The 27983-nt window shown below is 38.4% G+C and overlaps 1 protein-coding gene across 2 annotated transcripts; it reads right to left on the reverse strand.

Annotated features, from left to right (window-relative positions):
• Positions 1-17730: 17730 nt before the first annotated feature.
• Positions 17731-27398, reverse strand: CCDC14 (coiled-coil domain containing 14). 2 transcript variants are annotated; one of them, XM_080621249.1, is made up of 12 exons: positions 27304-27398; positions 26635-26710; positions 25860-25932; positions 25633-25773; positions 24316-24552; positions 24131-24225; positions 22545-23121; positions 21886-22027; positions 21201-21280; positions 20546-20764; positions 20333-20465; positions 17731-19612 (listed from the first exon to the last, which is right to left on the reverse strand). In XM_080621249.1, the coding sequence occupies exons 4-12, from the start codon at positions 25760-25762 to the stop codon at positions 18634-18636; spliced, it is 2592 nt and encodes an 863-aa protein (XP_080477375.1). In that variant the 5' UTR covers positions 25763-25773; positions 25860-25932; positions 26635-26710; positions 27304-27398; the 3' UTR covers positions 17731-18633. The 2 variants fall into 2 exon arrangements, with proteins under 2 accessions (XP_080477375.1, XP_080477376.1); XM_080621250.1 differs by lacking the exons at positions 25860-25932; positions 26635-26710; positions 27304-27398 and adding an exon at positions 24973-25034 and having other exon boundaries at positions 25633-25686.
• Positions 27399-27983: the final 585 nt, after the last annotated feature.

Raw genomic sequence — 27983 nt, forward strand, 5'->3', positions numbered from 1 at the left:
TTTCAGTGGCTTCTACATTTTTTCCTCCTACTTTTGTAAAATGTGCCAGTGAAGTCAAGTGGGTTGTATTAACTTAACATTTTTCCAAACATTCACACTTACAACCAAAAAAGGGAATATTTAATAAACATAACCAGGAATATGTTGGAATGTTGATCTACTGATGATCACAAGAATTTTCAGTCATAAGGTCTAATTAAATATCCCAAGTTGGAAATCCTTCCAGTGACTGCTAGGTCTCCTGATTATCTGATCAAATATTTTTAAGTCAGCCCAAGTGGCTTCTGCGCCAGAGTGATATTTTTAATGTGAATAACACACATGCACAAAAGACTGCATTAAAATTCACCTAGGTTAGTGACATTTTGGCATCTCAGATTAAATCTGAAAACATCAACCTATCTTTATGCACAGTTGGCTAATTGGTGATGAGACAGGTCTGCGGTAGTAATCATATGTGTTTGTTTATAACAAAACTTGTTATTCTATGAAAAAAATGTGTCTGCATGGTCTAGTATGGGAATTTGGACTACCATTGCTGACATTCTTAAATTTTGATGGAATGGGATTAAAGAGAAATAAAGACATCATGTGAGACATTTTTCCAAAAGTACCATGCAATTTTGTTATCCAAGAATAAAGCATTTTTGTCAAGATTAGATAAGGAAAACAAAACTGAAACCCAGCGATAACAAATGACTAATTAACCACTTCTTCTGATTAGGAGCAATAGAATTCCAGTAGCACTCAGAGCTGCTTTGTATTAACTGATAAAACAAAAAGCATTTGAAGAGACATCTCGTCTAAGTAGAAAAGCCAGACAAAGGAATATCATTATTTTAGAATTAGGGAACTGCGGCACAGAAAAATTGTCCTGTCTGCAGCCAGTCTGTGGTAGGATAGTAATTGAATGCAGATCTTCTTACCACATGCACATTCTCTATCTATATTCCAACTGGTCAGCTGAAACAGCCTTTCATTACTGCTCTGTCAACATACCAAGAATTACACAAGACCATGAACATTTCATATGTTTGCTTCAAATCCACTTCTCCCACCACAGCATTTAAAACCTTGTAGTCAGTGAGCAAATACATACCATAGACACAGTAAGTTCTCAAGCCCAGAAAGCAGGTTGGAACTTCACAGTCCACAGAGAGACTCACCTCCCTGCAAAATTCCCAAAGTCTTTCTATTTTGGACTCCAGCTTCCTTTTGCAGGAATAAGTTTTTCTTTAAAAGATCTTTAAAAACATTTTCAGCTTTTCTTTCTATAGCTAGAAGATGAAACTTCCCTTATTTTAAACCAAGATCTACCTTCTTACTGTATTCTTACCATACCATTCCTCATACAGGGAAGGGCACTCACCTGTCCTAACACAGTAACAGTATTATTCATAGAGATAGTAAGACCATCACCTAAAGGCGACCTAAAGGTGGTATATATAATTCTCACCTCTACCAGCAACCAGCAGAAGCCAGGATTTAATCCTATTTGTAAGTGTCAATATAGTCTTTGGAGAAATTAAGTAAGGAATTAACTACAGGAAAGTTTTGGGAAAATTACAGTCTGGCCACTTTTTTGAGTTCATTGACTTCAGATAAAAGAGGCAATTCACAGTCAAACTCCATTTCTAGGCTGTAACACAAGGACACAAGGTGTTCCCAGTCTTCTGCCAAAGGAGTCTTATTTTACAGACCTATGAAAATACCACACCCAGTGGGGATTCACAGTACAGATAAGCGATTGCCCAAAGTCAAGCCATTTGTGTTGCTAAACACAACCTTCTCCAAAGCATTTTTGTGTTACATATTTGTAACACAATCTTAACCTACTGGGAATGAGGGAGGAGAAAGCACTTGGAGAACTAAGTGTGAAGGCTTCCATTTACTCACAAGACAAAGAAGCAGCTATTTAAGACCTTTGGCACATGAGCAGTGATATAAATGGCATTTCAGATGCTTAAAATGAGGAACAGTAATAACAAGAAGTAAAAGCAACAGAGAACATTCTGGTCCCTGCTTCTTTTTGCTGGAAATCTAGAACTCACTTGATCTTACATTGCATAACAAGAGGCTTAGTCAGCCCAAGGGAAATTTTATCAATTAGGAAATATATCTATTACTTCTTAGATACCTGGGGGTGCCAAATCAGTGTCTGATACCCTCACAGCCTTTGGGGTAATGGTCCAGGTACAAGCTTTAACAGAGAGCTATTATAGGGTTTGCCTGTGCCGCACTGTGAAGGAAGAGCTGGACAGAGAGACTGCCAGTGGAGATACGCACTGATGATGGTGCAGCCATGTTAGCACAGCGCTGTGCTGCCTACCTGGTACTTCCCATGGACGCATTCAGATTCTTTCAAGTCATGCTAATTCTTTGATCCCAACTTGTCCCATGGCAGGGAGTTCCAGAATCTAGCCTTGTGTTGAGAAAATGTATTTTAGACAAATATTGGCTGCTGCCTGTCTAATACAGCTTATAAGAAAATGAAACAGAAGAGTAAATTATACTAGCTTAAATTTTGTTCCTTACAAAAGCACTCTACCTCCTTCTTGCACCCACTCCCCAGAGAAGGTAAGGGATGCCTGGAATCTGGGTACAGGGCTGAGAACTACTGGCGTCAAGTTCTAACTCCTTTTTTTGTCATTGCAAAGCAATGAGTAAGTTACAGTCATCGTGTTCCTTATTAGTAAATACACGATAAATACATCCTTCTGCTTTCAGCATCTTACACCGCCAACGAAGGCAGGTCTAAAGGATAACTTTAAAAAGTATAATTGTTTGCCATAGCTCCAAGGCATTAAGATATTTTACAACTCCTCCTGTAGAGGGAGACCATGTTTAACAGTGCCCTCTCGTGACTGATGGAATAAAAAACCCGGTTACAAACCAGGTGATCTGGTGTGCTGCATCGGCAGAGAAGATGTAGGGCAGCAGGCAGGTGAGCTAGTTTTCATTATGGATAGAAAATTAATTAAATATACTATAAATAAAGTCATTCCCTGTTCAGACAACTTCCAAAGCAGCAACTGGCTGACAGACTACATCAGTGTGCTCCATCTACCAGAAAATAACAATGACCACTGCTTGCTACATGACAATTTTTATTATACTGTTATCAGGTGTAAAGGACAGTTGCATTTTTAATGTGACAACTAGGAAACATTTTCGGGGTTAATGATCTACTTTGCATGCCTGCAAGTTTGGCAAGTCTGACACACTACTATCGGCATATGCACAGCTGAATTTTCATTCCTAGAGTTAGATTTTCTCCATCTTCAGAGGAAGGGCTCCCTTCTCTGCTAGAAGTGGAACAGGGCTCTCCAGGGAGGAGGAAAGTAGATGAAAAGCAGCTAACTCTGCCACGTGTTCACCCTTAAGCTATGTGCAGAAAGACTTCAAAAGTGTCTCAGAATTTGGGGCTGAAAATGGGGAGAGACTGAGCACAAAATGAGTAACAGCCCAGAGATATTCCTAGTAGCAAAAAGAAATACAACTACTTTTGTCCAAGATCTTTCTTCATTCATCTTCCTGGTCCCATCCCACATGCTTTGTATAAAATACACCATCTCTGCTTGCACTTTCTCTCAGCACAGCTCTTCTAGTATGGTGTCACTGTGAATTACAGTTCCAGGGGCAGCTTCTTGATACCAGTTATGCTTTTCCTTTCACCCATGCTAGGAAAAGAGTCTTTTAAAAATAGCTTAACTGTCTTCCTTGCAGCAGAGAATCTGCAGCAGACATCAAAGTTGGCATCTCTTTTCTCTGCAGCCTGCAGTGAAACATTGGGTATTCAAGTCACCTCTGATCAAAGGAACTACTTTTGTCACGAGCTGCTTTATGCCCTTGTAGTTCCTAAATTTTTGGCAGCCAAATCCAAGTGAGTACACTTATAGTAAACACTGTTTTCACACAGCATTTCTGCAGCTTGCTGTCTGTTCCAAGCTGTGCCAGCTCTGCATGCTGCCAACCCCAGCTGCTGGGGCTGAGCCCCAGCCCAGCATCAGGACAGTCTGATCCGTGTCACACTGTGGTGTTGGCTCCACCTGTGCATCGCAGGATGCGCTGCTGGTTTTCAGCAGATAAGCAGACTAATTCCCTGGGCATTAGATTAATAATATGTAGATTGCTGTCTATCTTTATTTCTTGACCAACTGCAATTTCAGATTCTAGGGTTTGGTTGTTTTGTTTTGGTCTGTTTCCTGCAGAGGGGAAATTTTTAAGGGATCTTTACCGTATGGATTCTTTAATCTCAGACTACATTATTGCATCAGGCTTTCAGGGCATCTCCTATCCAACTCCTAATTTTTACAAAACTTGTAGTAGCTTAATGATCTTGTTGTTCTCCCACTTCTGTCACATTAGCTTGAAATCAGACCATGAGTTCGAAAGTCATTAAGGGGACACAGACAGATACCAGGATCATCTAAGCCTCATTTCCTTAGTAAACTAAATTAACATTTCAGATGGTGTCTGGTTCTCATTGCTCGCAGTCTAGACAAAACAGGCATCCACAAAGCAAGCAGTGTATTAGAGCTGAAATTTATTTTTATCTTTACTCCATTTTCACAGAAAAGAAATTGTAACTTCACAATAAAAATAATTTTAAGCGGTTTTGGAGACAGCTCAAGAGAATGGTTACGGAAGTAGCAGCTTTTCATTTCTGTGTTTCCAGATTTATTCCAGCATAGGACAGATCAAAAGTCAGGAGTGTCTAAATGTAGGTTTCATTAGATGGATTCCCACTGCAGACAGCACTGCAAAGCCATTTTGATTCTTAGAAGCTACCTCTAAGTTGTCTTTTGGGGCTAACCAATCTTCCCAATGGTTCCAGGTGATGAGGAATAAACCTGCATTAAGACATTAAAAGTAAATATTATATAAAAGTTGCAAATCAGACTATAGGTGTATGTGTGGGGGCAGGAGGACATGAGCAGTAACCTGCAAACTAAGTTTGAAATGGGGAAGGAAAAAAGGCGGGAGAAATGCAAAGGAATAGCTTTGAAGTACTCTCCAGTGTCACAGCTGAAGGATGCAATCAACAGAAATCAAAAAGGAACATGGATGGATATTGCTTTATAAGTGCTCATAAAAAATGGATGTGCAGTGAGACAGCTATAAAAGGCTGAATGCTGTGAGTTAATCCATACTTTTTTCACAAGAGCACTGAAGCTAATACATATTGGCATTAGCTTCGGTAATTACTCTATGCAGGTGCATACATTTGCTATGCCTGTAGCAAGCTTTGATGCTGCTCCAACAGAAGTTGTTAGCTGAGAAAGAAAAGCAGCTGTGGATAGGTATTTTGTACCTGGCATTCATGAAGACATTCAGTATATATCCCAGCTGGAGAAGCTAGAATTTTGACTCTGGTGAAAGTATGTACTCTGTGGCTTTTGTTTCTGGAAGTGCTTCTGATACAGAAAACTATTATTCTACCATCAGGATGACCAAAATATTAGTCTTTTAAAAACAATGTTGTGGCTGTAGGATTTTTTTGCCTTTAGATGCACATGTAAATATACATACGTTTTTCTGTGTGGTTGTATTTAGCACTAAGGCAGTATTTAGTTGTTAAGCAGAAGGCTGAGATCTTTCCAAGCCTTATTCTGGAAAAAGACTGCTAGTTTGCCTTTCTGACTTCCAAAACAGACTAAAATGTCACTGTAATGCAGATGTCAACTATGATTATTATTTTCAAAACCAATTCCTTTGAATGAGCTTGAAGTATTTGAAGATTGATGACTGAGACAGCTTAAAGGGCTAAATATGTTTTTGGTGAACTACAGAAATAAAAGAGTGGAGCAGAAATATCAGAACCAGCGAATTCTTCTATTTTCAAGCTTTTTGCAAATTTTCAGATACGTACTAACCGCAGCTTACTTACAGCCCAGACCTCTGGTGTCATTTCATCAGGATGGATGTTTCTACTGGAGTGTTTCAAAATGTCTGCCATAAAGACAAAGAAATAAAACCAGGCCTCCAGAAAGACAATAGTAAAGCTGTGAGATCCAGATGAATTACGGTAATCTATGGCTGTTTATCAGTATGCTTGCTGGAACAAATGAGATTCAGTGTTTTTCCCATACTCAGTAACCTACTTCTACACAGAAAGTGTCTCATTAAAGATAGTTTTATGAAGTGGGGTGTGGGGTTTTTAAGATCTAAAAGTATTTCTGGTACATGTTAATAATTCCTAAAGCGGATTATTGCTCAGACTACTATTCTCACTGGTAGTACTGATTTAGCACCCTCATGGACCACCTTCTCAGAAATGATGAGTGTTTCAATAGAGGCAACAACCTTGACAACTTACTATAATTTCTAGGTAGGGGTGAGAAGCATGGAAAAGGAAGGAACATTTCTAGTCAACAGAAAGTGTTGGGCTCCAGATTTGCCAATTCCCAGTGCTTTCATAGACATAAAAAAAAAAAAATCCCACCAAAACAAAAAACCAGTTATAATTTTACCTCTTAATGAAAGAGCTGTCTTTCAGCTGAATACAGATAAACTGGAAAACATGCTCTCTTCAGTGACACACTGCATTCATTTCACTCTGGAGCATCCAAAAGGCTGAGCTTAGAAACAATCCAAAAAAGACTCCAAAATCAACTCCCAAAATAAACTGCTGGAAAAAAACTCTTAGCATATATGTTTTGCTGTCAGAGTTTCATTTTTCAGCTAGAAGTATTTGACATGTTTATATGTTGCACATATTGTTTTATCTTGGAGTACGAGTTCATTAGTGACATAAGTGCGTCTCTCATGTTAGCTGAAAAATTGGAAATTAGAGGTAGCCTAGTCACATCAAAGTGAAATGGTTTTACCACATCTAGGCAACTCAGGAAGCATTTTGATTTCTTTACTGCAGACTTACAATATAATTTGATTTGGGCTGCTTTCTATATCTCAGCTTCCCTGCTTTTAAGTGGAGGTTCTAATAATTAATTACATACGTTGATAGCCCATTTGCACTAGACTTTCAGAATTACAAGATTTACACTGTCTTTTCCTCTACACATATCCCTTATCTTCCAAATCAAAGAATCTAGTTTGCACTCTTTCAGCCTCATAGCAATACATGTAATTATGTTGACCACACTCACACTGGACTCCTATTCATCAGTAGAGGCATTCAAGTGCTAGATGATTTGTAACAGATCTCATATTTAAAGCTCTAACTGCTCCTCTTGTGCAATAGATTTTTTCTTTGAGAACATTTCAAGGTAATTTATTATATGTCTAAAGAACTGAGCATGTGAGTGACTTTGTGCATGGAACTATGGCTTTTAATAAGTTAATCACATTAAGGCAAATGTAAGGATAGGCTGAAAGCAGAAAGTAGTCAAATAGATCCAAAACCACATGCTAAGCAAAAAAACTACATGCTTTCATTATATATTGAAAACCACCTAAGTACTGACAGATTGACTGTTGTTAATACACCTCTACCTGAAGCTTTAGGCTCTAAAGCAGCTATTGGAAAGCCTATTTCCTCTTTATACACAATCTTTACCCCAGGCATAAGCTTTGTCCAGAGCTCATTTGGCTTCGATAAAGCTGAATAACAAATTCTAGCATTTTTACACAAGTAACATAATCTGCTTTTAATGTGGCTATGTATGTGTGCAGTCTAAGATCATTAAGAAGGGACAGTAGGATTGTGAAATTGCATATGGTACTAAAGAAAGCATGTCAAGCTCTCCCATTATCTTGCCTACCAATAAAGGACTATGGAATATCAACTGAAACTTCAAGGCAAGATACTTACAACTCAACAAGATACCACTTATTATGTCAGAATACAAATAGCTGTATAAATACAAAGTGCTCTGTCTCATTTCATTGAAGCCAAAAGGCTAAAAGTATAAAAAATAAACCCAACACTTAGCCACCTGTTTGGGTGTTAAGAATTTCTTTAGTTTTGTTACAGAATTATGTGTAAGTGCTCACAGGATATAAACTCACAGTTCAGGATTTACCACTAATTGCATAGGAGCACTATAGCCAGACTAAAAGTTCTTTAAAAGTCAGGAAACAAAGATGCTGTGATGCAGAGCCAAGCTAAACTTTAAAAAAATATAGAGAGGGAGAGAAAACAGAAAAATAATTAAGCTTACATTGATGGTACGTAGGGAATTGTTTCAAAGCAACTAGAAGCAGGCTAAAAAACAATGAAAGAAGTAAAATGTAGTTTTGGAAAATATAAATTGATAGATCTAAGAGAAAATAATGCTGTCAAGAGGTAGGAAGGACCTTGGGAAGCTCCACTAGTTAAAAATAACCAAACCAAACTTAAAAGTTTTGTTAAACTTAAATAAAAATGAGAAAATAAAATGCAAAATAAAATGAGTAGTTTGGAAATGATGGGGGAGAGAACTTGCAAGGGTGAAAGTGAGAGAAGTTGTGAGCTGAGATAGAGACAGTTTAACAGGTAAAGCAGAGCACACAAGCAAAGCAAACAAGGCATTCATTCACTGCTTCCCATCATCAGGCAGGTAATCAGCCATCTCCAGGAAAGCGGGGCTTCATCACGTGTAACAGTGACTTGGGAGGACAAAGCACCATCACTCGAAATGTGCCCCCTTCCTTCTTCTTCCCCCAGCTTTATATGCTGAGCATGATGTTATATGGTATGGGGTACCCCTTTGGTCAGCTGTCCTGGATGTGTCCCCTCCCAACTCCTTGTACATCCTCCAGCCTATCGCTGTCTGGGTGAGGAACAGAAAAGGCCTTAGCTCTCTGTAAGCAGTACTCAGCAATAACAAAAACATCCCTGTATTATCAGCACTGTTTGCAGCACAAATCCAAACCACAGCCCTCTACTAGCTGCTATGAAGGAAATTAACCCAGCCAAAACTAGCACATGTAGGTGGAGTGTCACTGTCAAGGGAAGGCTGGTTTCCTAGATGACTTGGGGATGGCTGTCTCTGGAGTTCTGCATTCAGGTCTGGGCACTTTGATCACTGCTACAGAGCTGAAATCTTGAAAGCATATCAAAGAAGATTGTGTAGGGGCTGGAACCTGACTCATGAGCAAAGGTAGTAAGTTACTCAACAGTCTGGGTAAATTATGCCTACTGGAGCAGCCAGTCACTAGCAACATTTAAATAGTGTTAGATGATGACAGCCTAGGGCTTCCTGATGTCACTGGTTCTCTTTTCACTTTCTGACCCTTGCCTGAGGGCATTATTAACATCTGGCTTCTCTGTGTCTTGGAAGGTGATGCCACTAGACCCCAAAGTGACCTTCACAGATTGATGAGAAATTATCTCATCTCCTAGCATCCCACATATGCCTTAGATTGCAGGCACCCAAGGGCATTATATCTGCACTACTGTTTTAGTTAGATTTGATGTTTCCAAAGAAACAGCATACCTCTTGCCTTCTAGAGCTAACTGGAATCCTTCGTAGGTCCAGGCATGCTTAAACAAAAAACAAAGGCATTCTAAGCAACAGTTCTTTGAAAATGAAATTGCAGATGAGAAGCCTAAAAGTAATAGAATATAAATTGTGATGACACCTAACTGTGAAGTTGTCTCTCAGGTGTTTCAGTGACTCAAACATCCTGGAAATGGAAAGACAGACAATCTAACCAGCCGCTTGTTTGCTGCTGTGGTTTGTGCAGAATGCTTTTTCCTCCTTTATCTAAGAATGAAATTTTCTCTGTATCTCATCTCTCACTCTCTCTTATCAGTTTCTAATCCCAGCCTGACTTTCACTTCCATTCACTGTGACTGTAATAAATTGGGCCCATGCCCCTTCCTTGAGCAATGAGGGAAGAGATGGTATTCCTAGATATATATCTCTCTAATAAACCAGGCAGTACTATCTTACCTTGCAATCTTTAGAGCATTCATTCATGCTTATATGAGTTTTCAGATGATCAGAATGATACCAGGAAAGCAACAAAGCTTCAAAAGTCATAGAAAAAGAAGTCAAAGCACATAAAGTCACATAACATAGCAAGGTTTTACTGTATGTATGTCTTATAAAACGTACAATCTTCACTTTGTTCTGAGCTTTTCAGACGTAACGATGCAGGCAACAGATCCAGCATCAGAGCTCAGCAGTGTGGGAGAAAGACCTTTCCCAAGCAGCTCCAGCTCTACGTAGGAATTTCTCTTGAGAGACCAGGACCATCACAGTCACCAACTCGCACCTTCTCCAGAAGTCTAGAGCATCTTTTTAAGCTTATCTTTCACCAAAACATATTTATTAGTGTTAAAGACAATAAATAAGACAAAATCATGATTTCCTACAAATATATTTGGTACATCCAATGCTCAGGTAGAAGACTGCTGCCAGCGTTCCACTATCAGACAAACAATACAATCACATAAGGAAAAATGCTTATTAAAATTACTGCTGAAAACGAGTTTAGCAGGATGTTTAACCATAATTCGTTGCTCAGCCTAATTAGAAAAAGTGAGAATGTTCAAGAAACTCCTTAGAACAAGTAATCTAAAGCTACCAGGAGCTGTTCCTGAATGCTAACTGCTGGGACCCTATAGCTGTGTTGCCATCTGCCAGTCAAAACAGAATATGGTGGAGTGAAAGTGTTTTGATTTATACCTGTCACAACAAATAAACCTAGGCTTTATTTTAGGTATTATTTTGTAGGTGTGGTTTAATGGTTAGCAAAAAGATGAAGGTACAGGGTCTAGAAATTAGTTGCTACAGTTAAAGCTTGCTTATGACTTCCTGACTTGTTTTATGGGTACGATTTTAAAATTCTTTCAATTACTGTTCTGTATTTCTTGGGTCTTTGTCTAACCTCCAAAGCCTTTACTTCATTGAAAATATATAATGTAATGATAACTCTACTGAAAAGTTGTCTATATTCTTTCTATATTCTTACGTTATATATGAAGCCTCTTCAGAGGTAAAGTGATAAATTTCAATGGCTTTGTTTTGAAATGCGTAAGAGGAAACTGTTCATTTTGCTCTCACTGTTAGACATATTCAGCTTTATATAGAGCTTATATCTGTGATCAGGGCTAAGGAAGTGATTTGTGTTTGTCTTTACGTAGTGACAGAAAAAATGGTCAGGAAAGCAAAGCTTTCGTCTTCAAAAAATCCAAAGCAAGCTCTATAGCTTATAGTATTGATGCCACATTTCTGGGATGATTTTTACAGCATTTCTTTAAAACTGATTTCCTATTACTGGATACAGGTTATAGCTGGTGCATAACTGAAAAGGGGGAGAATGGGTTGGTTGGTTTTTTTAATTTAAAAATCATGTCTCAGTTTCATATCTTTTTGGATTGTGAGTAGCTTCACTAATAAGCATCAGTCCTTGATCCGACTGGAAGCAGATTCAGAATATTCGTGCAAAGGCAGCCCTTCAGTGTTATAATAAATGACTGATCTGAGTACATGTCTGACCACCAAACTGCTTTCTTTGTTCCAGAAGCACTACACACAAACCTGCATTTATCACAAAGTCTCAAACCTTTGTTCATTTGTGTTAACCTTTTCTGTACATAGGAAAGCTCTCTCTTGTAAGAAATAGACCAGGAGATGTCATCCTGGTACTGATCCCTCAGAGGAAAGAATATGATGATAAAAGAATAACACTGTGATTCTGAATTAACACACAGGGCACACATCCAATGGCTGCACAGATTTCAGTGTGGTGATTGTCACTAGTTGTGCTCTATCTGTAGATAAAATACCTGCTGCCCTCAGCAAAGGAAGCGAAGGACTATGAAGTTAAATATTTCCCCTTATCTATTTTAGGAGGACCCTTTAAGTCCTCATGCCTCTGGAAAAAAATCACTTTTCAATAAAATCTGGTTACCCCTCTAGTCATAGTCCTAATACTGATTAGATTAATGGAAGCCTTCAGTGAACACATTGGGACTGAAGCATGAAAATATTGCAATTATCAATTATGGGTGGAGTAGGAAGAACAGAATAACTGCAAACTTAGTTAAAGCATCCCTTCAGCTATTAGTTTCTCTATTAAATAGTGTGAGCACTGAATAATCTAATAAAAACAGGTCCTGATGCTAAAACTGAGAGGCAGAGTTGCCTTTGCAGGCTTGGAACCCAGACACACTGATTTCAAGCACAGAAACTTCTATGAGCATTCTTTGAGGAACTTGGCTTAGAAATAAAGTGACCCTGGAAGTTAGAAATGTGATTTATAATGAACTACCCACAGACATTCAGATGCCATTATAGTAAGAGTTTGTTTCCTCTGGTGCATAACTGAGGAAGACTTTTATCCCTGTAAGGGTTTCATTGGAAGAAAGGTAGGAGCAGAACCGTGTACAACATGGTATTTTCAAAGGAAGAAGTTCAGCAGGAAGGAAAGGGAGAGGCTTTAATATATAAGCATTAAGCCACAAAGATTAGACCAAGAAATGCACAACTGTTCCAGAAAAAAAAGTGCAGTCTTCTCAGTGTTAACAGAATGATGTTTCCAGGTTTCATCAAACATAACTGCAATAATGCATTGAAGGAGTGCACTAATTGTAACCTTGATTTAATTGTCAGTATTTGCAAGAGGTGGATGGGAACAAGACTAGTTAATGTCCCGTTAAACTGTCAGAATAGCTTCTTTAAAATCCTGCAAAACCACAATCATTAAATCTTTAATGACTAGGCATACTACACAGCCAGACTGTCTAGCACATAGGCCGAGAATGATCAGCTTCAAGCCTTGTGACCCAAGTAATGAATCTTCTTGCAAGCCTGTAATCTTCAAAAAGAAGAGGGTGGGTTTTTTCTGTTTTTTGGAACCCTGACTGATTTTTGAACAAAACCCAGGCACTGTAAATGACTTCCATTTGCTGTCCTCCCAGGTCTCTGTATAAGGAAAACCAGTCTTTCAGTAAATTTAGGCTAGGTATGTTCCTATTTAAAAGTAAAGGAGCTGCTGCTCAGTTACTTCAGCAGAGGAGGTTAGCTGAAGAAGCCAACTGAGGGAAAATTTCCAGACTTTTAGAAGTGGTCTCTGGATTTTAGAAACAGAATGTTTCTCATTGTGGCTTCTGTGGGATGAAATGACTGATGAAACAGTGTATTTGGAAGATGTGGCCAAAGTAACCATTTTCTGCAGCATGGCTGGATGACAACAGCTTTTGTTGTAGCTGGGTAAAATAGTGTTTAGAAATGCCCAGAGCTGTTTACAAAGGAATAAAATTAAATCAGCATCAGATAACTTTTAGAAATGGCCCCTTTGGTATTGTCACAAAATGTAGAAGTCATGCAAGATCATACTTGAACACCCTTCAGCAAGAAGGGGCTAGTACTGCGAGGACTATGTCCTGTCACTTTTGGAACCTTTGGTGGAAGTTTCTGAGAAGACCGACAGAATAGATTTAACAAACATCTCAGTAATTTGAAATATTAATGGTGAACATGTGTTGTAACTGCAGTTAATTAAGCGTTGATAAAAGAATCTGAGCATAAACAATTACACACTCCCCAGAATATTTCCTGAGTGGCACTAACAATAGCAGCTCTTCCATACATGGCCTGAGACAGTCTGCATGAACGGTGTCAGTGGGTTTGTGGTGATGATTCCTGCTCATATCCACAGCCAGCTGCTAGGAGAGAGGCTCTGCTGTAGCAAATGTGCTGTGAGCCTGGTGCTTGAAGTGGTGCTTTCTCAGGGGATGAGCTTAACCCTTTGGTGTTGGGGTTGGCTATCAGATGGCAGGGACAGAAGTGAAGACAGTGCTAGCCTGCAAGGGGGTGTTCTGTGTGCATTCATCAAACACAGTAATGAATGGAGCTGGGCCATTACTCAGTCCATACACATGCTGCTGGCTATTGTTTTGGCTGGCATTGCTGTTGGCATTGCTGCCTATGCTTGCAGAGGGAAAGTAGGTATCTGTGACTCCTTGAGGTGGGACATCTCAGACTTCTCAACAGTGCAGCAGTTGTTGCAGGACCCTGTTCAGGAGTGCTCCTGGGAAGAGCTAGGGAGCTTGAACAGGGAAATGCCTACATTTGCTCAATATATGTTACACTGGGCAAACGGGATTGTTGATGAACAGGGTTTCTTTAAAAACAGTGCTTTTGAAAGAACTCACTTCAAAATCTGATATGAGCTTGTCATTCCTTAGTCAATGGCTGCTATGAAAGTAATCACTTACACTCTAGCTTCATTACCTACAGGGAGACTCCATGGCTCTCACACACAGGGTCATGGTTTAAAAGGTGGACTGGGAACATTCCTATGTGCTTCATGTTATAGAGGGAAGGTGAAAATCAGTAGCTTTTAAATTTCAAGCCCTGGCCCAGGGACCAGTGTGGGAGACAAAAATGCCGTGGTGAAAAATTCCCTGACCAGAAATGCAAACTTTGGTTGAAGACAACACTGGTGCTGGAGAGAGCTCAGCATCATGGTGCACAGCTGCATCCCTGCAGATTGGGAGGGAAAGGGGATGAAGGTTGAGGAAATGTATGGGAACATCTGCACAGAGCAATAATTGTATGTTGTCTGTCTCAAGTCTTGGGGAGGCCAGAGCAGAGTTCTTGGCCCTGCTTTGCTTGTGTTTCTTGGAAAGGGGGCATTAGGACAAGGGCGATGTTGGGATGATCTTAGTTCTGAGACTAACTATGAAAGAGAACTGGCATTCCCTAGAGGAATAAAGAGAACCTGAAACTGATGATAAAGCTATTTATATTCTAGATTATGCCAAGAAAAATATTTTACACTTACCTTAATAACCTAATTGCAAATCCAAAACCATCACTACAAGTTTCTAAATACAGAACAGAATCTGGGAGGAGGCAGTAAGAAAATATATGTTTTGGCTGTTTGATTGCAGCATACAAGTGGCCAGAATTCATCATGGGCTTGGACAAAATCAGGAGTCTTAAAAGGAGCAATACTTCTAAGTAGTCTTTAGACATGCAAATGCTTAAAGAGCCTATAAACCGCGTAATATCAACTGTAGCACAGATGGTCACTACACTTTAGCTAGTTTAAGCTGCTCTTTTTCCAGTCAGTAAAGCAATGTTTTAACACTGTCTTTGGAGCACAGTGTAAAAAAAATCAGTAATGGATGTTCACATGCATGCAAAAGGAGATTTTCAGCACACATCATTGCTGGTGAACTTGCAGTACTACTGGTGTCACTTCATGACTGGGGGTTATTGCACGGCTGTGCACCATGACAAGTCTTGTGTGTGGCCAGGAAAAGCATTTAAGAGTACAGCTGGAGAACTTACGGAATATTCTCTCCACTCTGTGTCCTGATAAACAGAATACATTTGCAAAAGTATTTGGTTTTCCATTCAGTTTGGTGTTTGGTCTTCAAACCGCAGAGAATCATAGAATCGTTTAGTTGGAAAAGACCTTTATGATCATCAAGTCCAACCATTACCCCAGGACTGCCAAGTCCACCACTAAACCATGTCATTAAGTGCCTCATCTATAGTTTCTGAACACTTCCAAGGACAGCAAATCCACCACTGCCCTAGGCAGCCTGTTCCAATGACTGATCACCCTCTCAGTGAAAAAATTTTTCCCAATATCCAGCCTAAACCTCTCCTGGTACAGCCTGAGGCTGTTACCTCTTGTCCTATCACTCGTTACTTGGGAGAAGAGACCGGTCACCTCCTCTCTCCATCCTCCTTTCAGACAGCTGTAGAAAGCAATAAGGTCCCTCCTGAGCCTTCTCTTCTCCAGTCTAAACAACCCCAGTTCCCTCAGCCATTCCCATAAAACTTGTGCTCCAGACTCTCCACCAGCTCTGTTGCCCTTCTCTGGACCTGCTCCAGCAACTCAACCCTTGCTAAGGATGCTGGCATAAATCGATGACTTACGAAAGGTATTTGAGGCACCAGTAGCAATTACTGTTATTCTGTAAAATGCAGCATGAGCTGTCAAACCTTCCTTCTATACAGAGGTAAATGTTGCCGTTCGTCAACATATGGTGTCCCAGGTAGCTGATTTACACACACAGATGCAGCACTGGCTTCACTTCAGCAAATAAGGCTTCTTTGTTCCTTATGATGTCTTTGATCAACTTGGACACAGTTGTAAGGCAGCATCCTTTGTGTAAATATGCCCCAATTCTTTGAATGAGACACTGGACTACAGATAATCATTGCTCAAGAAGTCAGAGCAAGGAATTACATGGGTTAAACTCAGGTATCCTGGATTCTGAAGTAGTGCCAAGCTTCTCCCTATTCCATAAGGAAAAGGGTTCATAAATGGAAAATGATTGCTCAGAGCTTGATGAAATGTGTTTTAAGAGTTCCTTTCCTTTCCATATCACTGGAAAGTACAGATGTCAGCTTCACAGAATATGCTTTGTAAAAATGAAACTCCTGTATCTTCTCTCTTGTGGCTAAAACAAAAACCTAGAAAAGGCTACATGAGAACTCAAGTTACAGCTGCTGAGCTGTTCCTTGCAAGTTAATCCTTGGAACAGGAGAGAGGTTTCATAGCAGCTATTACTGAACATAGAACCATGATTTTATATTGAATATACAAATTTCCTATAGCCCTCATATTTGGAGACTGATACAGAGACAAACAGAACCTGACACCAGCTTTGGCCAAGCTGGAAAGTTCTTCTGAACACTTGTTTGTCTGTATGAGCAATAACCTTCCTGTAATAAGAACTCCGCAGCCCAACTAGTTGTGCTTTTGTCAGCTTGGCCTCATCAAGTTCAATTGGAAATCTTTGTAAACACTGAAAATACACTATAACTTATAATTACTTACAACAGAATCATATTAGACTCCCTTTTCCTGTTTCCTTTTTTACTTCTCCTCCAAGAGGAGGATACTTATTAGAAACCTCTTCATATCCCATTACCCCCGAAAGATTTTCCAGTAGTCATCTCACTCTTTGAACTTTGCACTGATGAATAGGGCACAAGTAAGATGGTGTAACATCTTCCCCCATTGAGATAAAAGTGAATGCAAATGCTTTCAATGAGAATATGCTTGGACATCTTGACACCACAGCCGCTTTAAACAGATTGCAACTAGCTTTGGCCATCACAAATACCCTCATTCAAATGGAGTAAGTCCTAGCTGCAAGAAGAAAACTGAATTAGTGTATCTACTAATGACTATCCTTCCAATCTTTTCTCAGCCTTCTTTTGAGTTTTAAAGACTAGGAATTATTGTAGTTTATCTTTAATCCATACCAGAATCATGAATTCTTTTCTTCTACACTGAAACTGCTTGTAAGTAATTAAAACCTGTTCACTTTCATACCATTAACCTTATTTTGAATTTGAGCATGAGTAGTGGAAAAGTACTAAGAAATTCATGCCAAGCCTTAAAAGCATTCTAAATCACTGAAGTCAGTATTTAGTCTAACTTTCCTTTTTCGAAGCAGGAGTGCCAGTTGGCATCTTTTGTAATATGTGTTGTCTTTGTACCTTTTTATTGCTCTAAGAACCAAAGAACTAAACCAGTAAAGAAGGACATTCAATTTAACCTTCTGCACCCACATTCCTCTTTAAAAAAACCAAGCAACTCTGAGAGACCTATCTTGTCAAGGCAGGACACTTACGTTCAAGGAATTGACTCACACTGATCTACCTTAAAACCACAGGTTGCTGCAAGGTCAAAGCTGTGTAAAAATCCTATCTGTGCTGAACCGGTACTCCTGTAACCGCTCACATATAGACCGCTGTTCAAGTCTGAGACCAAGACTAGACCCAGCAGCACCTAGGCTCCATCAGGAGTTTAGAAATTAAGGGGATCTACTCCAAACCTCAGACTCAATGGGCGGGTCTCCCTTACCCTTTTGTGCCTTTGGTTTCTGTATGAATTGTTTTAGCTTGATTTTACCTCCATTTTCCTTTGTATGTTTCATTCATGCAGTATCATGCCATCAAACATTGTTAAGTCACGCTTTTATAAATTCATATTAAACCTACTCTATTCATATTATAACTACTGTAAAATTATTCACCTTTGATGGTGATTCTTTGAGCAACCCTAAACCACTCAATTTTGTGTCAAAACTATTTTTTGTGATAAAATCCAATTTGGCAGCTGAATAAAACAGTCATGTTCACCTGTTTCTTTGATGTAGATGCTACATTGTGAACCAGAGCAAGGAGCTAGTTTCTTGAAACACACAGTCATAGCCATGGAAAATAAGTATGTTTTCAATTTCGTAACTGTCAAATGATAATGAAATTAAGATTTCTCTTTATCACAACTGACTTCAAATCTCTCCCAATGCTGTTCTTATTACTTTGAAAAAGCACGCAAGTGTACTTTATCATTTAATAGAAAAACTGTACTGCCAACAGTACACTGGTTTCTTAAACAGCTATAAAGTGCTATTCTAAGAATTAATTTTGCAATTAAGGAGTATAAACCTAAGTCATCATTTTAATAAACGCATTTTTGTACACACTCAGACCAGTGTGTAGGTCTAAGAATTAATTTTGCAATGAAAGAGTACAAAACCAAGTCATAATTTAGTTATTATATCTAGTTATCTCAAGATGTACACATCAAAAGAAGCAGCACTACAGCTTAATGAGGTACAAATCCCATCCATAATTTAAACTAGGAGCCAGTCATTTCATACCAAAAATACAAATATTTGTAGCAGTACCATGCTTATTAATACACTTTAGAAAACCCTAAATAATCCAACCAAGTGCACCCAATTTTGTTTCCTCATACTCATTGTCTTATCATGCTATTTTGCAGAGTTCTTTGTAACTTAGCTATGTTGGCATCCAAAGCTGCTAAGCCATTTTTAAAGTCCTCTTCATCTCGAGAAGTAAAAGTTGAGTAAGAGGATGCACTCCACTCAGACTTCCCAGATATATCATCAAACGAAATGGAACTGAAATCAGCTATTTCACTGCCTTTTTTCTGAGAAATTTCTTTCAGAAATAGCATTGGTATGCAAGGGTATCTACCAGGCTGAGGTTGGTCTGGTTTATCTGTGAAGTTTTTCATAGCTCCATTTGGAATGCCTGTTGACCTCATCTGGACTTTTTCTGGCTTCACTTTATCCCCTGTAACTTCAAACGAGTTTTCCATAGTCTTTTCCACATTGTACCCAGCACTTAATTTATCCAGAACAGTTGGATTCTTTGAGATCTCACATCCATTCTGCAGCACAGAGTTAGAAACCTCACAGTGGTAGTCCAACATCTTGGAAGACCCTCTACGCTGGGGTTGCACACCAGTTCTTTCAGAGGTTGGCTGCTGTTTTATAGAGGCACCGCTAGTCAATGCAATATAAACAGTCTCATCCAACTTGTTTTGGTCATCTAGTAAAGTCCCAGAATCACTGGCTGTTTCTGCATCTTGCTTAAGTGAGGTTCGTCGTGTTCTGGGAGTTGATGCTCCTTCTTCTGAGAATGCACTGTTTATTTTACTTCCTTCCACAGAAAACTTTTCACAGGCTAGATTTCGCATTTCTAATTCTCCAATTTTATTTGAGAATTGAGGTTCTGTATCTGTCAAAATATGATCCATTTCTAATTTTTTAAGATGAGTGATTACTGAAGTACTTCCAGGAAATGGATCAGGTTGCATCTGCTTTTCGTAGTCTTCCAAATGGGACTGTGAGAGACCTTTCTCAGGTTTGGGTCTAATGCTGTCTGCTGTAAGGTCAGACAGAAGTTTGGCCATACTGCCCTGCAAGGTTCTGTTAAGATAAGATCAATTAATCAGATTTAAAGATAGTCACTAAAAGAAAAAAAAAATAAAATTAAAAGCTTTTATATAACACCAGAAGTTTAGATTTATCAGACTGCAGCAAAGCTAAAATTCTGTTGCTGCACATTATAAAATGTAGCGTAAATGCAGTGCGTGACCAAATTCAAAGTTTCTTCATTTTTTTTCTGCAGCTCAGCTCAATGTGCCTATAAAATAATCAAAAATAGCACAACCCAATGACGTTCTTGGTTTACCTGCTTTGTGTACTACAAAATGAAATAAACTGGTATCAATAAACTGTTACAAAGCATATAGAAACAGTTATCAAAATCAGTAAGAATGTTTTTCTGAATTACTCTTCCCACTGCACCTAAATTAATAAATAAATTCTTCTAATTTTCTGCTTTGTACATCAAAAGAAATGAATGCTTAAATGCTTATGTATATAGTATATACATATACATATAATAAGACATCACTATACTACCATCTGGTGGTCAGTGTAGTAATCACTGAAGTGTGTGATGTGTCTGAAGTTCTACTACAGGATCTCAAGTGTTGATTACAAAATATTCTGCCATTCCAATCAGTATCAACAATAAAAAAGACAGAGAAACAGTAACTTCCTGTGCACATCAGGTCCAAACATGATGTGTGCAGGGGAAGGGGTGGGGGAAAGAAAGGTAAACAAAACACGAGATGTCAATACCTGGTTAATTCACGCAGTCTGTTAACTTCTGCATCACGCTGACGTAATGTTATACCCAAAATCTTATTTTCTTTCTCTGAAGCTTCTAGCTTAAACTGAAAGCTCTTCACGTTTGCTAGTGCCTCTTCCAGTTCTAAAATACCAAGAAGAATTTTCCTTCTTATTTAAGTTTTAAAACACTAAATGAAGAATAAACAAATTCAAAATACATACCAATCTTGAGCCTGGTAGAATGAATGTCATAATGTTGTTTGTTTTCAAGTAATTCTACTTCTTTATCTTGAATATTTTTTGCAAGACGTTTATTTTCCTCCTTCTGACTTCCTATTATTTTAAATAGTTCTTCATTTTTAGCTTGTAGTGACTCAAGACCTTTCAGTGATTCTTTCAATTGACTCTGGAGCATCATATTCAAGGACTGCAAAGAAACTACTACCAAAAATAAAACAAAGTTTGTTTTGTGTGGTACAGTTTAAATTTCTAAATCTGAGTTTTAAAATAATTTTGGCAATATGAGTTTTGCTTATAGATAGAAGGGGTTTTTGAGGTAGCAGGATAAAAGTAAAGCTTTCTTCTTAATTATCTGTCATCTTCATTTTAAGAGGAACAAAAGGAAAGATAATCTGCTCAGCAGCTGAAGAGCTGAGTCTCACTATGTGGAGTCTAAAGAGGCACAACAATACATGCAAGTGCAGTCACCTGATTAGAACCACAACACTTAGCTCAGTTACCACTAAAGGCCACAATACATACTGTTATTTTTTATTTTTATAAATCCTTTTATATATATATAAAATATATATGAATAAAAAAACAAAGCTTTAACAAAAATGTTCCTAACAAACATCATCTTCTATTAGTACCTTACATTCATAGTTGCAGCTCTGTCCAGATGTCTTCTCACTTCTTTCTCGTTCCCCAAGTTGCTGATTTAATATTCTTAGTCTCCTATATATGAATTGTGAAAAAGCATAAATTTAGAGAGTTCAGAATAAGTTCAAAACTGCTGCATTTTAAATCTGTTTGGTAAGAAGCTGCTATTGAGAATTAAATGTCACAATGTTTCAGAAATATAAAAAAGTCTTAATAATGCATTTTTCTTACATCTCTATATTTCCTCAACAAAAAAGACCCTTTAAAAGTTCTGGTAAATGTCTTTCTGTTCTGAAACAAAATGCTACCCAGTTATGTACTTGAGAGACCCCCTGAGAGACATTTTTGCCTTTGAGAATCCACTATAAAAAGAATATAAGCAGACTAACTATCCTGCTACTGCAGTTTTCAGAGAGAATGACACATTGGTCCCACCCAGACAAAGGCCCAATAACGATGTAACTGACGCTACTAAAACATCAGTATTAACCGAAGTCTTGATATATGTGAATTATTTAAACAATACAACCTCACCAACACACTTTCTAATATATAAATACTGCACAGACGAGAATGAAAGCACTATAACACACATAACAATAAAATATTCAATTTAGAATACCAGTTAGACACTTCAGGTGCATTTGCAGTGAATACAGAATCCTTGACAAGTCACTAACCTACGCAGCTGTGCATTTTCACTCCTGAGAGGCTGTAAAGCTAATGCTATTTCAGCTTGCACATTTGTACTTCTCACTACAGCTGGGAGCAATGATACACAGTCTTCAATTTCACTCATCAGCCTTAACATTTCCAAATCATCTGCAAGAGGTGAGGGGAAATAAAAGACATATAAACCTGTAACATGACAGTAATATTTTATATAAGACTAAGCAGTTTACAAAGTGATATAGTAGTATCAACTTTTTTTCCATTAATACCTCCTCTTTATTTTAACTATGTTTGTTTATGTACAATTGTTAAGCTTGATCATGAAAACTATGCTTTAGGTTCTGGATAAATCACAGCCCACCATCTCTCTGACCAACTTGGTGGGATGGCTGTTGCAGTCTGTCTACACTGCTCCCTTTCTCAGGGAAAACAGTGTATATGAAATGAAAACATTCTTTACTCTAGATGTTACGAAAATGTTAAAATACTCCAAAAATAATTTCATACTTATCCAGAGTGAAATACAAAGCTATAGCAGTTCTGGAAAACCACTGTAAGATGTCATGTATCAGACACGTACCATTTCCGAAAACTGAAGGGCTCATTCAACACAGCTCTTGTGTTATTTGTATGTAATTAACCTACTACATAATGAAAGTGTCCTCACCTTGATCTGTTATCAGTGCTCTGAGCTCTCCCAGGAGGTATTTTACAGTCTTAACTTGATGGGCTGTTTCTTCTGGACTTTCTTCTCTACATTTTGGAACTTCATTCACAGAACGTGTCTTGCAGCTTGCATCTCTCACTGGGGCTACATCAAGTACATTCAACTCATCTTCTTTGTTGACCATGTCCTCACTGTGTTCTTCAGAAGTATCCCCCTCCTCGTTACTTGAAGCACTATGTTTTGCTGGACAATGACAATGGCACTTCTGTTCAGTCCTGCCATTCATCACTTCATGTGACTGTAACAGGGCCAGGTGAGCTTGTATGCGTTGGATCAAATCCACTTCTTTCATCTGTTGTTTGTGGTTTGGGATCATCTCTCCACCAGAAGATGATGGGATCAGTGCAGGCACTGTAGAGTTACTTGATACACCTGATGCTATACAAGGGATCACATTAGGATGAGCAGTAGCAGACTGTATTTGCACAGCAGTAGTAGAAGCAGCAGAAACTACTGGGCAAACCACAGGTCCTCCCATCTTCGGAATGCATTCATTGCCACTGTCTACAGGAACATCCTACATAAAGAATATTTCTATTAAAAAAATTAACATGATTCTTTTTTAAAACTTAAAAATAAAAACCAAACAAAACAAAACACTGCCTTTGACTCCACATAGTCTTGATCAATTTTTTGCAAATTATAAAAGCAACTATAACTCATTCATTGCATAATTTCCCAGTATATTAAGGAGTACTTAAATTGAAAATCTAGTTTAATAACCTTTATCTTAAACATTATTGGCAACATTAAAGCACAATTCTTTTACAGCTGTTCTGTAAAGACAAAGCCTCAGCAGTGTTTTGTTGGTTTTTTTCATTATGAACACTCATTTCTTTAATCAAAGCAGAACAGGGAAGAAATAAAAGACAACACTGTTACCTTTCAATATTTTAATTAGATGAACTTCTTAAAAGTCAAGAACAGAACTAGCTATACATGGACTGCCTGCAGATGGAAGGTAAGTCTGCAGTCTTACAGTTTCAAGGTGCAAGCCCTTTACCACATTTCCCAAGGTGGCAGTTGGTACTCTCCATTAGTTCTGTGCTATACCTTGAAATGTACAAGTATTTTTAAATGATACTCTAAGATATTACAGTGTCTGAAGAAATAATCAACTTGATTACTGGCAGGAAAAAGCTACATATGAAACACGATTTCTTTTATCAGGATTTGGTTAATAATACTATAAATGTGCACTACTGAGAATTGTTAACGGTAATGAATTATTTCCTGCACCTTCCATGTTTGCTGTCCATTACAGAATTCACCACGAAGAAACAATCAGCCACTTGAAATTCCTCTACTTTCATTTTTTGGTGTCTATATAAAATGATTTTAAATAGCAGTATTTTCTCTCATTACTTATTCAGTTCATCACTAGAGGTTGAAATATGCAAATATTTTCTTTAAGGAAAATTATTACATACACCTAAGAAAACCCATGCACTTCATTGCATGCATAAATAAATAGGCAGTGCTAATTTTAAAGGCTTATTAATAGTCAGAATCAAGCTTTTACTTACTGACTGAGTAGATAAGGGATGAGCTGAATGCTGAAGGGTCAGAGCTGATGTGCAAGTAGGTAATTGATAATTAAAAGCTGCAGCATTTTGACATCCTAAAAGAAAATGACACTCATTTACTGGGGCAATTTTGGGCAAAATTTATACAGTAAAATAGAGGGCTCTACATTCATAGTTCTACTAACCATGATTTGAGGTAGGAAAAGGAGTTACAGGAGTTTTGTTACTGTTGTGTGGTGGTTGGCCAGTTATCAGAGACATCTGAGTTTGCACATGCTCGCACAGTTTCTGATGCAACACAGGAGAGTGTTGACTGCAAGGTGAGTGAATTGGTTGAAACATCTGGTTCTTTGCTGCACTGGAAAGTTCTCTCTCAGTAGAAGGTGTGGTGGATGAGGCAAGTTTTCTATTTGATATTGGCACTATAAAGAAAGAACAAAAAACCCAGCTGAAGTTGGCCATCTTCTTGATCTATATAAACCCACTGTGTTGGCAGGCAGACTCTGGCAGGTTCCTTTGAAAAAGAAAAGCAAAAGATTCTACAGCCTAAGATTCCAGTCAGATTTTTACTCACCAGCAAATTAATCCATCATTTCTTATTTCCAGACAGAACAACCTAAACCAGTTGGACAAACAGCTGTCTTTGAAGGAAGCAGAGAGACTTAATCCTACAAAAGGTTGGTTCTAAACCACAATTTTAAAAATCTCTGCTTAGCTGAATCCTAGCTTTTAAACAATTTGGAATAGCCCATGCCAAAGCACTTTCCAAAAGTAATTTTTTTATGTTGGGTATAATTAAAACTATTTTTACAGTACTGGAAAGATATCAGCTATGCACTCACCTTCCACAATTCACAAAATGGACATTCTGCTACAGATGTAGTCTACAGGCCCCTCCTGTCTACTGGAATAGAAATTACACAAAAGAAATGGGGTGGAGAGAGGGAGAAATGCTAAGAAAAAATGGAATATTTCAACTGAGAGCAACTTGACCTGCAGCATTCCATTTACCTTTCTATTTAAACACTCTGACCACTAAACCATTTGAGTTCTTATTATTTATTGCAACACTTCCCTGCTTCCAGAAACTGATCTTTGAGAAAAGCCTGCTGGACACCTAACTCCAGGACAGTTTATAGCTGTGTGTCCCAAACAGATGCTAAGCATTCCAATGCTTCACTGTCCAACAGAAAAAGGACATGGATATTATCATTCTCCTCCACACTTCTACCAGCTAAACTTGATGATGTTGGTGTTTGTAAACACACTCAATTTTCTCCCCTGTACATGAAGATCAAACATTTGTGAATTTTAGTAACTATTTAGTAAACATTTAAGGTTTCTAAAAGGCAATGAGTAATATTACATCCTTTTGTAGATTCAGCCATGGATCATCCTATAACAAATGACAACAATTACCTGAAGCCTTGCTCTTGAGATGTAAGTTGAGAAGTCTCTCAATGTTGTTTGAGAAAAAAGCAAGCCCAAGAAAGCCCACTTACCAATGTCTTTTCGGACATAGGCAGAAGTAATGGGTTTTTTCAACCCTTTCTTCTTGGAAGTATTTCCTTTAGTTAGCAAAGGCTTGGAAGTAATTTTCATGGAAGTTCTTTTCCCAGCTTGTTTATGCATAGTCTCCCTTCCTAGTATTAGTTGAAAGAAAACTAGTCAACAAATCAAAACAGTCTTACAAAAAATAAAAATGTAACAAATTTTCAATAGGTACAACCTGTAGCCTTGCTTTGTAAAATATTCTTCAGTAAGGCTGCACTACGATCCAGTCCATTATGAATAGTATCAACCTGCACAAAGAATACTGCAGTCAGAAAAGAAGTACCACTATTTTCTTTCAGTAAACTAAGATACTATTTTAGAGGGGAGTGTTCCCCACACTGTCACTTGAAAAAGAACAACTGATAACCAGCAAAAATGTGTCATGTTTCATGGGTTATTTTTTAACTACAAGCAAGTTTACAAACATGCAAATTTTGCAAAATAACTGAATTGTGTTGCTGCACACATGACTATTTGCTGGATTTTATGCTTTGGTAATTAATTGTATATGGTTTTATTCTAATTTCCATGTACAGTTAAGCTATTATCTACAGCCTATTTCTATTTGAGAGATAACTGACTTAACACTACACAAAAAACAGCACTGCAGCACTTACTCCATACAACTCACTCTTTTCAGCACAAAACCTAAGAAATATGGTTATATTTCAGCCAGGGCCAGCCCTTGCCTGTAAACAGCATGTTTGCAAAATATATCCTGTGCCTTAATGAGATTTGTCAGAGCCAAACTCACTGCACACAAAGCTAACTTGCTTGTATCTGCAAGATGCAGTGTAGAGATGCTCTTGCTTAGCATTGCAGGCATTATTTCTAGTTCAGATGCATTAGTTAATCTAAATTAACCCATTTTCTTTCTATTATTCAAGGTATTCTGATTTCTGTTCTCTTTAAATAACAGAGATGACTGTATTAAAAAGTCATCTAATTACCTGATTGCCAAAGTCAGTGGAATAGAGAGAGTATCCAGAATCCACATCACAATAACTTTCTTTTCTTAAGCCACACCTGAAAAAGTCAAATTCACTGTTTATACCATCTCCTTAATACACAGCAAAGTAAAAAAAAAAAAAAACTTTATTCAATAATACAAGCTAAAGTAGTTTTATCTAGAAACAAAACTTTCTCTTTCTGAACACTCTGCATTGCTGCAACAAACATTTAGCAGATATTAACAGCTTATGTCAAATGGGAATTGAGCCTTTACTCAACAGTCTTATGTATGGCTAAAAGGTATAGTCAATCTTTTATACATAAAACATGCAGAGAAAGTCAACCCTGTGTTTCTACAGACAAAATTTCTACTCAGTTTGTCTTCTCATGAGCTGCTCAGAACCCAGCCATACTGCCTTGCCACTTAAAACATATTCTGATATCTACAAAGAATTTCTGGCTAGTTGTGAGCTAGGATAAGTATAAGGTTCCCAAACACCCAAACGTACGCTGTCTTAGCCTTTATGATTAAGTTCTTACTGTTTTCTTCCATTTGCTAATTTAGCTGCTCCTGTTAGCCTTCCAGAAGACAGTACCTGTTGATCATAGAAACATACTGATTTTCATAAAGTACTTTCACAGAATAATTGAAGACTACCACTACTCACCAATTCCAAGAACTTTTGCCAAGGGAGATCAGTTAAAGTCAACTTACTCCTCTCAGACCAAGGAGGGAACCCACTGATGGAGTTACAGACTGAATCTTGTACTTTTCTTTTCACAAAACATACATTTACAGCATGAAGATTTAGTAATTGCCACAGCATTCTACAGATATGCTAATCACTTAACTACGAGGCCAAGGGCTGGCATACAAACAGAAATTCCAGACTGAAACTGAGCTCAATAAATGTACACCTGCTTGGGGAATTTAAGTATGAACTACGGTCCCAGCACAAACCCTGGGCACACCAAATCCGAGGAACCCCAGAGCAGTGAGCTCGCTGCGACACACAAACCCGCTGAGCCCTGAGGAAAGGCTGTTGGGCTCAGCCCAGGAAAGCAAAGCCAGTGCCGGAGGGCCCCACTGCCCTCTCAGCAGTCTTCATGCCGATTGCGAGCCCCGCACTCGGCGGGGACACCTCTCGCCTTGCTCCGAGCGAACGAGGAGTGTAACAAGACCTCTGAGAAGAGGCCGAACTCGCAGACTAACCCCAACCAGCTCACATGCACACACCTTACACGACCGCGACTCGTTCGCCATAAGCTCAGCACCGAGCGATGGAGGGGCGGGATCACTCACCGCCCCGCCCCGCTCTGCTCTGCTCTGCCCCGTCTCACGCCGGCC

This window comes from Psittacula echo, assembly GCF_963264785.1.
Source record: "Psittacula echo genome assembly, chromosome: 6".
Classification (NCBI taxonomy): domain Eukaryota; kingdom Metazoa; phylum Chordata; class Aves; order Psittaciformes; family Psittacidae; genus Psittacula; species Psittacula echo.